Below are 13,530 nucleotides of genomic sequence, written 5' to 3'. Positions count from 1 at the left end.
TTGTTTCCATCTCTGGGCTATTGTAAATAGAGCTGCAATGAACATTTTGGTACATGACTCTTTCTGAATTATGGTTTTCTCAGGGTATATGCCCAGTAGTGGGATTGCTGGGTCATATGGTAGTTCTATTTGTAGTTTTTTTAGGGAACCTCCATACTGTTCTCCATAGTGGCTGTACCAATTCACATTCCCACCAGCAGTGCAAGAGTGTTCCCTTTTCTCCACACCCTCTCCAGCATTTATTGTTTCTAGATTTTTTGATGATGGCCATTCTGACTGGTGTGAGATGATATCTCATTGTAGTTTTGATTTGCATTTCTCTAATGATTAATGATGTTGAGCATTCTTTCATGTGTTTGTTGGCAGTCTGTATATCTTCTTTGGAGAAATGTCTATTTAGGTCTTCTGCCCATTTTTGGATTGGGTTGTTTGTTTTTTTGTTATTGAGCTGCATGAGCTGCTTGTGAATTTTGGAAATTAATCCTTTGTCAGTTGCTTCATTTGCAAATATTTTCTCCCATTCTGAGGGTTGTCTTTTGGTCTTGCTTATGGTTTCCTTTGCTGTGCAAAAGTTTTGAAGTTTCATTAGGTCCCATTTGTTTATTTTTGTTTTTATTTCCATTTCTCTAGGAGGTGGGTCAAAAAGGATCTTGCTGTGATTTATGTCATAGAGTGTTCTGCCTATGTTTTCCTCTAAGAGTTTGATAGTTTCTGGCCTTACATTTAGGTCTTTAATCCATTTTGAGCTTATTTTTGTGTACGGTGTTAGGGAGTGATCTAATCTCATACTTTTACATGTACCTGTCCAGTTTTCCCAGCACCACTTATTGAAGAGGCTGTCCTTTCTCCACTGTACATTCCTGCCTCCTTTATCAAAGATAAGGTGACCATATGTGCGTGGGTTTATCTCTGGGCTTTCTATCCTGTTCCATTGATCTATCTTTCTGTTTTTGTGCCAGTACCATACTGTCTTGATTACTGTAGCTTTGTAGTATAGTCTGAAGTCAGGGAGCCTGATTCCTCCAGCTCCGTTTTTCGTTCTCAAGATTGCTTTGGCTATTCGGGGTCTTTTGTGTTTCCATACAAATTGTGAAATTTTTTGTTCTAGTTCTGTGAAAACTGCCAGTGGTAGTTTGATAGGGATTGCATTGAATCTGTAGATTGCTTTGGGTAGTAGAGTCATTTTCACAATGTTGATTCTTCCAATCCAAGAACATACAAAATGAGTTTTAGAAAAGCAATAAAAGCCAAGGTATCCACCTTATACTGATTTCTGTATTAACAGAGAAAACACAGATTTTTAATGGTGCATATCATTTATTAGATGGATCATTCTATGGTAGTAATATTATTAACTATATCATGTATAATACAACTGTATGGTACCAGTTTTGTTAGAGCTCTGATGTATGATATATTAGGTACTAATCTTATTTAATCCTCACGATGGTCCTATGTGATAGGTAGTTTGATTTTACAGTTGAAGAAATGGAAGATTTTACAGCTCAGTTACTTGTAAGTGGAGAAGCAGGGATTCCAACCTGTTGTCAAAGCGTAAGTCACAAGGTTCTACTGGGTACAGTTCTAGAACATGATATACTAATCATTATTGGTAATGATCAGAAAAATTCATGATTTACTATTCATTCAAATATTAGTTATAGGAACAGAAGATGATAAAATAACATCTGTGAATTTTTTTTTAACAGAAGAAAAATAAAATGAAAATGTAAATCAGCCAGAGGAAAAATGTCCTAAAACTGTTTCCAAAATCATTCTTAGTGGCAAATCCTTAGGCTAAATGGCAATGTATAGAAACTCAGTGCGGGGAATTCCCTAGTGATCCAGTGGTTAGGACTCTGCGCTTTCACTGCCGAGGGGCTCAGGTTCGATCCCTGGTCAGGGAACGAAGATCCCGTAAGCTGTGCAGCATGGCCAAAAAAAAAAAAAACGAAAAAGAAAAAGAAACTGAATGCCACCAAATGATAAGGATTTTAGTTACTAAAGTGCAAATAAAATGGGAATTATTTCTGTCAAAGCAAGAGCTGATTTCTACTACAGAGATTAGGGAATCAGGGACAGGGCAAAAACAGTAAGGTTCAGAATGTTTATTTAAAAATATACCATGATTCTTTACTTTGTAAATACTAAACATAACTTAGATATTGGAAATTCCTTCCAGAATAAATTATTAACCCCATGGTGGAAAGGACAGTGGACAGGAGGCTAGGAGGGACAGATTCTAGTCCTGCCTCCAATTAGCTAGCTCTGTGACCTTGGACGAGTAGCTTGACCTCTCCAGACTTCAGTTTTTTCACCTGTACAATGAGGTCTCTGGTCCCTTCCAATTCTAAAATTCTCAAAGTCTATGAGTCAAACTTATCTCATCTTTGCTAATGGTTCAGTTTTACTTTCCACACACCTCTTAGGGAATTGTCAAGGAACCAACTGAAAAAGCAATTCAATTCTCACATGAGTTTCTTTGCTCACTGCATGCCCCCAAGCTGCTGCTGCTGTTTTTAACCCCTTTGTCATTGGGAAACACTTTCAAGGATAGTGGGGAAGCAAGTAAGATGAAAATAATTTACCAAAAGACCGAGTTTTACATTTACATGCAATGCACTTATGTCCACTTTGCCATCTCGTTCGTTGTTCTGCTTTTCAATTACCCTCTGTTAGTTTGGATTGCTTTTTTTTTTTCATTTACCACAAAATCCTATTTAAAAAATTGTAACTTGGAAAACCAAGATGGATCCTCCTATTCAAATTAGCAAGCTAATTAGCAAATTAGCAATCTAAAATATTTTTAGATTTTTACCTACTAATTTTCCATGTGCAACAACTGTCACTATTTTAGCTGACAGAATTAATGAGCTGATTCAATTGAAAGGTTTTAGGAAAATTATTTATGGCTTAATGGTAAGTATATTAACAAAACCTCCATTACCACGTACAGCATACCTATCTCTTTCATCCTTGAAAATATTTTAAGATTTCTTTTTGGGAGCATATTTTAAAACAAATATAACAAGTATACAATAACTGCTTTATAAAAATGCCCTGCACTAAGTAGGAAATTGATACCCAGATGATACAAAGACCATGAAAGAGAAGGAAGGTGCAGTCTGCAGCTAACCTTGAAACCCCAAGCCTGTTTTTACCAGGAAAACAAACAAACAAGAAAACTAAAAAACTAATGAGTATGTAAGACCATCTAATAGGAGACAATCCTCAAATCTCACAATCCTCACGCAGAGCCCAAAGTATAGAAACCCAGTGTTTTTTTTTGCGGTATGCAGGCCTTTCACTGTTGTGGCCTCTCCCGTTGCGGAGCACAGTCTCCGGATGTGCAGGCTCAGCGGCCATGGCTCGCGGGCCCAGCCACTCCGCGGCATGTGGGATCTTCCCGGACTGGGGCACGAACCCGTGTCCCCTGCATCGGCAGGCGGACTCTCAACCACTGTGCCACCAGGGAAGCCCGAAACCCAATGTTTTTCATCAATAATGTCATGTAACTTGTAGGCGTTTACTTTACTGAGAGCAATAATTATCTGTGGCCTTCTAAAGTGTTTATCTTGAGTTTTAAAATCATATTTCTATTGAAATATTTTGCTTATATGAATTACTAAACAGATCTCAGCCATGGACAGATGTTATTTCACTTGATGTTATAGAACCAGTGAAAAATGTTACTGCTTATTTTATTACTCAGGCCCATGAACAAGATTATGAGTTCTGTTCCAAATGCTTAGAATGTACTTATACTTGCACTAAACATGAATGACCTAGGGTGGGAATTGAAACTATGTGGCATCTATGTGATCACTGCCCACTCCAAAGATTAGTGCCCATAATTGATCACAACCCTATTTCCCGCTGAGCTGAACTCGGCCTCAGAATCCTTCTCTATAGCAGTGGATGCAGCTACCACAAGCAAATAGAAAACTATTTGCTGCCTGAAGTCTAGAAGTAAAATACCTTATTAAAAGCCCCATAGGTTTGCCTCTTTCCTTATTACCCTGTAACTGTCCTCCCTGAAAATTTCAAATCTTTTGTTTTCATTTTGACAAGTAATGATTTATTTAAAAAAAAAAAGACCATTTGGGACTTCCCTGGTGGCACAGTGGATAAGAATCCACCTGCCAATGGAGGGGACATGGGTTCGAGCCCTGGTCTGGGAAGATCCCACATGCCACGGAGCAACTAAGCCCGTGCGCCACAACTACTGAGCCTGTGCTCTAGAGCCCGCCAGCCACAACTACTGAGCCCACGTGCCACAACTACTGAAGCCCGCGTGCCTAGAGCCCGTGCTCCACAACAAGAGAAGCCACCGCAATGAGAAGCCTGCACACCGCAACGAAGAGTAGCCCCCGCTCGCCACAACTAGAGAAAGCCTGCATGCAGGAACGAAGACCCAACGCAGCCAAAAATAAATTAAATCTTAAAAAAAAAAAAAAGACCATTTATTGCACATTTTTGAATTTCTCACAGCACCTCAAACACTTCTAAACACACATTAGGAACTCTATAAATACTTGTGTCTTGAAGAGTCTAAATGCTAGAAATACAAGATGGAAACATCCCACAGAGCCAAAGAGGACCCAATCACAGTGACGTCTGTCCTGGGCTTCAGTTCTCTCCAGACACTCACAGAAGGAATCACACACCAAAACGGCCCCAACAAATTAAGTCCTGGGAGAGCAAAGGAGAAACATGGAAATTCCAGTTCCTTTTGTGTTATAAGTTTTCAAAATATGAGGAAATATGCCAAATGCCTTTGATAATATACTCTGAATTAATGACTAACGGGGAAATGCCCCCTGAGCAGTTCATGGACAGTGTCTCTCCCAAGTCAGATCCTGTTGGCAAATGACCAAAGAACCCTCTCTCCTGAGCCAGCAGACACTTCTATGGCCAGGAAGCACTCTGATATCAACTCAGCATTATAAAAGTGAGCAATTAAAAGCACCATTTGCAGTTAATCTAATAATTCCACTGAATATCCCCAAACCTGTGTACAAAACATATTTTATTTGGGGCCCTGACTTGATTTTAGGGTAAACTGTTTCTTAAATAGAAATATAAAGATAAAGATAAGCCTTAAGCCTTTTTTTTTTTTAAGAGAAACAAAGATAAGATTTTAAAATGTTTGAGTTAATTTAGCAATATACTGGATAAACAATAAGGTACTAAGGCTAAATTTAAGGCAAATGCAATGAAAGAACATGAATTCCCCTTAAGACTAAGTATCAAATAGTCTGGTTGATGAAACTGCTGTACTTTAGGTTTTGAGGGTTTCTAAAGTAAGTAATTCTCTAATTAACACCAAAATATATGATGCTTTTCTCCGATTCCAATACATACACCCAGTTTTCAGCTGAAGAAAATGAGAAAGTTAAAATTAAAAAGGCCCAATTATTTCTTTAATGCAAGCAAGTGAGAACATATTTAATATAAATTTAACAGTCATTCATTTGTGCATTCAACATTTATTGAACACCTGCTCTGTGCCAGGAACTCTGTTAGCTATTAGGGGTTAGAGCGGGGAACAAGATATAGTTCCTACTCTATGGAGCTTACAAGCGAGTCAGAAATCTTGCCATTAAACAACTACAGAAAGAAGTATGTCAACAATTGAGATAAATGTGGCACAATCAAATAAAAGGCCCTTGTTTACAACTTTCGGTTTACTTACAAAACTATGGTTTCCTACAGAGGTCGTTTGGATTATGTAAATTTTGATTTGCCCTATAAAAGAAATTTCAATTAAAATTAAAAGATAGAGTCTCCTGGGCTTCCCTGGTGGCGCAGTGGTTGAGAGTCCGCCTGCCTATGCAGGGGACACGGGTTCGTGCCCCAGTCCGCGAAGATTCCACATGCCGCGGAGCGGCTGGGCCCGTGAGCCATGGCCGCTGAGCCTGCGTGTCCGGAGCCTGTGCTCGGCAACGGGAGAGGCCACAACAGTGAGAGGCCTGCGTACCGTTAAAAAAAAAAAAAAAAGTCTCCTATAGATACATTCAATTGTAATTTCGGATTGTATCTGTGTTGAATATAAAAATGACAAAGGCATTTTTTTTTTTTAAAAGAAAAAAGTGCTATTTATTCTAGAAATGCTTTTAACGGAGGGTGTTTCCAGGGGAATTCACTGCTTTAGGTTAACGGTTGGTGGCTTCATGTTCAGGCCTCAATTAAACTCTGAACTTCCATTGTTATCACTTAATTGACTTGGTTATATCTCATGTCAGCATTTCCAAATGACCTTCCTTTTAAAAAATAAAAATTACCTGACATAGAAGCATTGTTGCAGCAATCCCACACTGTCTTCATGTATGGCTGGGCCTAGAATCTGCTTAGCTTATCTACCACTAGGGTACGTCCCATCATCCTTGCTTATAACATGAGACAGCTCCAGGTACATGCATGTTGAGGGAAAAGAGATGAAAAATGAAATCTATCTATTATCACGACTATTATTAAGATGACAACTAAATCCACTGATATCCACTTTATTCTAAGACAGGGAGTTAGTCTTAAATACCTTGCATATCACGATTAAATATTGTCAAGTTATGCTTATTTTAAAGCAGGATTATGTGCATCTTTTCCTTACAAGTGTCTCCGAAGGTTTAGTTGTGCTAGTTAACCAGATGGAAACTTAAATCCTTTTTACTTGTACGTGAGACAACAATAAGAACAAGTTGGGTTTCTTTAACTAATGAGTGGGATTTTATATAAAGTAGGTATGACGCCAAGATGCAACTCTGCTAGACTGACTGAAGCAAATTAAGGCATCAAATGAGCGTTTCCCCTCCCCCTGCATTGTGGAAAAGTTTTAAAAGTCTTTTTGAAGTACTTTGATCAAGCTTTGAAATCATTTTAGTGGATGACTATTGTATGAAAACTGTAATTTATAGTCCTTGACCTAAGCAGCTCTTTGTCTCACAGCCACATTCAAAACAATAGCAGGAAAGTGAAAAACACAAGGGGAACCCAAGCTGTTCTGGTTATTATTTAATTCATAATTCTATTTTCCTTAATCTTTCAAATCCAGGCATGTTCTTAATAAAACATCTTCAGACTGTTTTTACTATATATAGGAAGGTTAGTTTGGGGTAATACAATTAGATGGTCCGAACTTTTGTCACTGCGACCCTTCCTTAACCTGAGAGTGACTTCCCAGGCAGGTCCAGAGAGGCACCTCTCTATAAGTGGTGACAGTGCAGGCAAACTCCTATTGTTTGCCTTTTATTTCCTCTCTAGTTAAGCTGGCTTTGTTCCTTGACCCTAATTGAGAATGTGCCAATTGGGAGATTTTCTCCTCCTGTCCTATTCACAAAATAGTTATACTTTTTGAGGCAACTTGCAGATCACATGGAAAATGGCAAGCTGCCCCCAACATGAACGAGCTAGGAGTGATTCTCTAACTAAATCACAGAGACATTTTACTATTTAAATTCGTAATTTTAATCAGCTGAACACCACCATTCAGCCTGAAAGTATCTGTAAACCTCACATGTTCTTTTGGCTCCTTTTGCCAAAACAGTTACTGACACACTAAACCTCAGACCATATTTGACCCTGTAATATCTTAGTTACAAGTTTTATCACCTTCAGATGCCAAAGATGCTTAGGTGTGCTTTTCCCCAGAGAGCTTAGGTCAATTGTTCTCCCCCAACTTGGACTCCAAAAAATATATGGATCAGGACTCTGATGAGCTGCATTTTGGTCCTGGGATCATTTTCTAGAGAGAAAAAGAGACAAGGGGTAGTGAGAGAGTGCGGAACGTGTGTCCACGTGGAAGGAAACTGCAAAGGCAGGAGAAGGCGAGGACAGCCAGGAAGAGGCAGGAAGTGAGGGGAGTACAGCACATGGAAGATCTAATTCAACTGAAACTCCAGGTCCTAGGGCGGAACAGGTTAAAAAGAGCAGACATCTCAGCTATCTTGGTTCCAGAGAGGAAAGGAAACACTGGGTGTAGCTCCTCAGGGAGGGGTGAGTGAATTAACTGTTCACTTGGGGGCTGTGCATTAATTAGTGAGGCCCCCCCCCAGGGCCCATTTAGTGGATGACCTCATCCAGGGCTCTAAGCTATCCCCTGGAGGCTTCAATGAGTGAATGCACCCCCCAAAGACGGACAATTTATCATCTTCTTCCAGGGTGGAATCAAGCCTTGCCAATAATGAGCAGGTACACACACTGATGCTTAAAAGAAAATGATTCCCTCTGGAGATCCAGCTTTCTACTCTGCACCCCTGAGCCTCCCTTTTATATATGATTTTAGGAGTGTTAGAAGAGTTGACATACACCTCGCCTGAAGCAAAAGAAAAAAAAAGAATTCTCACCGTTCTTTGTTTGTTTTTTGGGTGGAAATGGGGTGGGGTCTATGAAGTCACCTGAAATACTGGATCCGCTTTGTTCTGAGCTCATGCCTCTGCATGCTTCGAACAAATAGGGTCTCTCGTTTGTGAGAGCAGACACTGGGCAAGTCTATATATGCAGAGAGAACAGCATTTAGTTTTACGTTCGTGCATATACTCCTGCTTTCTGACTTGGCATAATTTATTAACACAGTTTGCAGAAAGCTCCATAACACAAGATTTGACTTTAATGTTAATGTTCTAATGATGAGAGCCAAAAAAAAAGGTGTCACCCCCATGTATACCCTCTAGGGCTGATGTTTACACGGTCTAAATTTAAAAAACAAATAAGTAAACAAACAACACATACAGATAGACCACAGATAAGTATTCCTTACATAAAAGAGGAACAAGGAGGATTTCAGCTTCCAGTCTGGGAACGCTAGGCCCCTCACCACACTCTTCCAACTGAAAAATAGTAGACGTTATAATCACATTAGTTTTTATGTTGAATAAAGCTTAGTTTTAAATAACTTGTAACTTTATCATAGTACGTACAGTCTACTGCTGGTTCCTTCCCCACTTTGCAGGGCCAGATTTTAAAACGCCATTCATAAAGAGGAGGTGGTGCCCTTGCCAGAGAACACCGGTACCTTCTCCTAACACATTATGTCAGGGCACCAGTTGAAGAGCAAATTCTGAAATGCAAGCACCTCTTTCATTTTTTAAATTTATTTGTGCACCGTCATCATAAATTTGTTTAATATAAAACAATCAAATTCTTGACGAAGGTTTAACAGGGTTTTCAACATCTGTGCAGATAAATGTAATTTATTTCTAAAGAAGAAAAAGCAGTTTAGAGCATGCCATGAAAACTGCTTTTAACAACATTTTAGTCTAAAATGTGTGTGTGTGTGTGTGTGTGTGTGTGTGTGTGAGTGAGTGTGTATCAAGACAACAGCAGTGGTTCCAAATCATTCTATTTTACTCATGAAACCTGCATGGTGAATCTTACACTGAAACAGAAGTTTGCCTGATGCCACCTTACTGTTTCATCTTCTTCCTCTTTCTTTTTTGTTTAATGCAACTTGCAACAGAGCTAAAATCCATGCCTGAACCTGACATGTTTGTGTCCTTCAAAAGGAAAGGCAGTAGGCAGATTTCTGCAAATCTTCTTAGGTACAAAATGAACAAAGTACAAATGGTATATTTAGTCTTTTGAAAGAACCAAGCGATGTATATAACTTGAAGGTGTTTGTAAAAGTTACATTTTTACTAATATTTCCAAACTCATTCAACATTATAAAGAATATTATGTTTTGTCAACATGAGGGCAAATATTTTACTAAGTACATTTTTGGGTATGGATTAATTTTTCACCTTCCTAAAAGATAGGTTTATAATGAATTTACTGATGTTTTCCTTTAGATTGAAATTTGGTTTGCAGTAGAAAAAGTGAATAAATGAAAGTGAACAAATACAAAACTTCTTTTGCTTACTTGAAAATTCCTCTAGGTTTATTTTTGGTACACTTAATTCATTCAAAGCTGAACAATCCTAATGCCTAAATTATTTGAGTGTTATATAATTATGCGGTATAAAATGCAGATACAAAGCAGAGTACAGAATGCGCTTTTGAAAAATTTTACTCATAAAAATACTGACTACCATACATACTGACAACTAGTTACGTTTAAAAATAAACTCTTGTCAAGGCTGGCACCCAGCTTCAGTCGTCTGCCCTCAGCCCCCAATCCAAAGAAGGAGTGTGGTTTCCAGACACAACGTAACTCATGCTTTTAAATGAGATAAATGGAAAATGTTTGGTGCTTAAATAAGTATTATAGAAAGAGGAAATTCTCATCAAGTATATTTTTTTCAGCTTGGCTTACTGCCATAGAAGTCAGGAAACCATAAAGACTGGACAAAACAAACGCAGGCTCCCAGCAAGGTCTGCCCTTGCAGGTGAGAGCGAAAATCTAGTTGCAGCCTTCATGATTTCGGCTTTGCTGGGACTGTGCTAGGTTATTCCATGACAGTAACGCAACCCTGGGTATCTGTGAGTGTACATGAAGAGAAAGGGGGAGGGAGAGAGAAAGAATGGAGGCTTACCAAAAAAAAAGAGGGCGATTCAGTAACTGGGAGGAAAATTGAAAAATCACACCTTTCAGTCTCCACATTTTTTCTTTTGTTCAGTATATAAGGAGAAACCATCCGGAAGGAAGAAAGATTATGACTATCTATAAACTAACTGTTTGACAGAGACAGAAATGCTGATAATGAGTGGGCTGTGTCTGTAGTTCTTGGCTGTTCACATGAGCAAGGGGTGAAGGAAAACAGAAACTCTTGATATGTTTGTCTAAAGAGGTAGTGGTGTGACCATGGGCAGCGAGAGTTCAGCTGAAGTTCAGGGCAGATGCTGCCAGGAGTTTACACTGCAGGAAAGTAAAATTGCTTCCGGATTCATCTTTTCCTCCCAGCTTCTCTTCCAGGACCATCAGGGTCAAGCAATGCTATGGCATAAGGTGACGATGTTGGTGGGGAAACAGGCTTGGAGCAGGATGCCCCTTTCCCGGTTACAGTCTAGCTCCTGGATAAATCCGTACCAGTAGATGACTAAGCCTGGCCCAAACCTGCAAAAACATGAAAAATAACATGCACACACAGTATCAACATAGTTCCAGAAAAAGGTAATCCTTGAAGCATGGATAAGATGATTAAATGACTTTATCGTACAAAGTTTTTGTTTCGGTTGCTACGATTATGACTGAAAGTAGCTGAACTTACACCAAAGAGCTTCTTTCATGCAAGTGTCACCGCCTTGGACGGATTTGTTACCTTTCTTTCAAGGAACCTGAACTATTTCACTACTCTAATTACCTCTCAGTCAGGTGTTGTGACGACTTAGCTGATGAAGGACAAAAGCAGAGTAGAAACAGCATTGATTTGGGCAGCACCAGGCTTGGGATTTTAGCCTCTTGACATTTAGAGGCACTCTTTTAAAAGTTAAACCTACCTATTTTCAACTAAGGAAAAAAAAATATTTGGAAAATAATTTTAAAAAAATCAACAGCTCAAGGTCATCTTCTGGCTATAATGCTCTATTCACGTACCAATAGGGCCAGAAGTTCCTTCTGTCATTCATTCTTTCTAGTCTTAAAAACAAAAAACAAACCCATATGACAACCGGGATCCTGCAAAGAGTTCTCTCAGCCCCTTCACTCTCTGCATTACAGCCTCTCTAAGCGTGAACATGGCATGAAATTTGGTCGTAGGTTCTCATCACGAAAGTAAGGAATAATGCCATGTAGAGTTCTGAAAAAGTCTAGACAGATGGAGGCTTGAAACCTCAATGTTTCTAAATTGTGCCTCCGAATTATCTCCAATTTGGTTAGCGGCTCACTCAGGAAGTAGCCAGCAGGAAGTTGAGACCTCTAGGCTGGGTTCATAACGATGTAATCACTATCAATCACTGTGCACACAGAGATGTTTTGCACATCAGTTTCACGTTTTTCCTACCGAGAGTACTTAATTAAAGGGCAGCTCTACTTTTGGTGTCGTGTTGCAGGAATTTTACAGTGAAAGCATAAATTATGAACGTTGGGTTAGTAAAAGGATGTCTAAAAACAGAACTGCTTTCTGTATTCTGACATTACAGCAGGCTGAACCACGCTAGGCCAAAAAGCTTTTTCCTTCCATGATTTATTATATGCTGAAGTGTACTTGCCAAACCTAACAGTACAGGATGGGCTGCAAGATACTGTATGCACAGAAACAAGTTCAGTTGGATGTCATGGAATAGTTTATTTGCCAAGCTGTACACGAGATTAATTAGAACTTTTGTATTCCCTCCATGCAGGGATAGAATCATGAGACGTTGACTCATCAACTGAACTTGTTCTAGGGGACACAGGAGCTGTATAGGATGAGAAGCCTTGGAGCACCAGGCGCTGTGACATTTACCTGAATTCAGGGCTGATTGCAAATGCTTTTGTTTCTCAGTATCTCTGGGGAGAGTTTCCTTTGTGGTCAGAAGAATCAGGCACCTAGGGCACGAGGTATTTGGGGCCCCAGTGCTTAAATGCACACCAGGTGAAGCTCACACCTGGACGAGGTCTTGCTTCCATGTTAACCAAGGGTTTCTTAGTAACTTTTAATCACAAACAATTGTCTGCAATGGATACCATTTGGTATCTTGATTTTACAAAGAGCTCTATGACTAGTATCAAATGATCTCAGGTTTGTCAAAACAAGTCTGGCAAGAGCAAGAAGACCTGTGATTTGGAGGACCATGTCTGAGAAGCCTCAAACCTTCCCATCAGTGAAGCAGCCCTCAGTCACAGCCTCAAGAAATCTACTGTTAACCTCAACACATTCCCCTGTTTTATTACACAGCCATTCTTGAGGCCGTGATGTCCTTTAGAAAGGCGCTCATATTTCTATGAAGGGAGGAAAAAAAACCAAGGTGATCTAACCAGTCATGGAAAAGAACAAAAGAATATATAGAGGTCATAAACAACAAGCCCAGTGTTTTGAAGATTTAATAAAACAAAAACACATATCACCAGCCTGTGCTTTCCCTGAATCATAAGCCAAAGGACACGAAGCAAGAAGGCTCTTTACGAAAATGGCATTGTCTAGGCATGAAAGTCAGGCTGGGGAACACCTCAGTGACCAAGAAAGTGGACTTGTTTCACTTGTGAGGCAACACATGAAATCAGCACCTGGAAAAGGTTTTGCAAGATTGTGAATCTAAACATTTCATGTAGTGGTTCACTTAGGAGGACTCTCTGAAGGTAGCAACACAGATCTATGAACTGTTTTTAGTATATATGAGAAATGACTCGCAAGAAGGCTCTACCCTCTATCTAAGTCATTGTTCCCTAGCTTTGGGGTGAAATTATATTTACTTGGGAAATACCAGCTCTCTCCTATGACCCAAAAGCTCTGATTGACAATATGTGCTTAATTAATTAAAAACGAGGAAATACGACTCCCTTTGTAAATAAAGATTGGTAGACGGAGGCTTTCAAATTATGGAGTCTTTGAATGACAACAATAATGAGGACTTTAGAGGGTTAAAAGTTTGGAAATTTAACGGGAGAACAAGACCTGGCCTTGTTCCCAATACCTTGAGTGCATTTCTGACGTTTCTCCAACAGCTGAGGATCCA

The 13,530-nt window shown here is 39.4% G+C and overlaps 1 protein-coding gene across 1 annotated transcript in view; it reads right to left on the bottom strand.

The window, feature by feature from the left end:
* Positions 1-9,897: 9,897 nt before the first annotated feature.
* The window catches only part of CDIN1 (CDAN1 interacting nuclease 1), a gene marked incomplete at its 3' end in the record, with an annotated part of 212,022 nt that continues 208,389 nt past the window's right edge, over positions 9,898-13,530 (bottom strand). Inside the window, exon 11 of the mRNA XM_082649600.1 lies at positions 9,898-10,990. Within this exon, the coding sequence (XP_082505726.1) occupies positions 10,861-10,990 (130 nt within the window). The remainder of the gene's footprint in view (positions 10,991-13,530) is intronic.

This window comes from Grampus griseus (assembly GCF_964374135.1).
Source record: "Grampus griseus genome assembly, chromosome: 2".
Lineage (NCBI taxonomy): Eukaryota > Metazoa > Chordata > Mammalia > Artiodactyla > Delphinidae > Grampus > Grampus griseus.
This window is presented reverse-complemented; position numbering and strand designations above follow the sequence as displayed.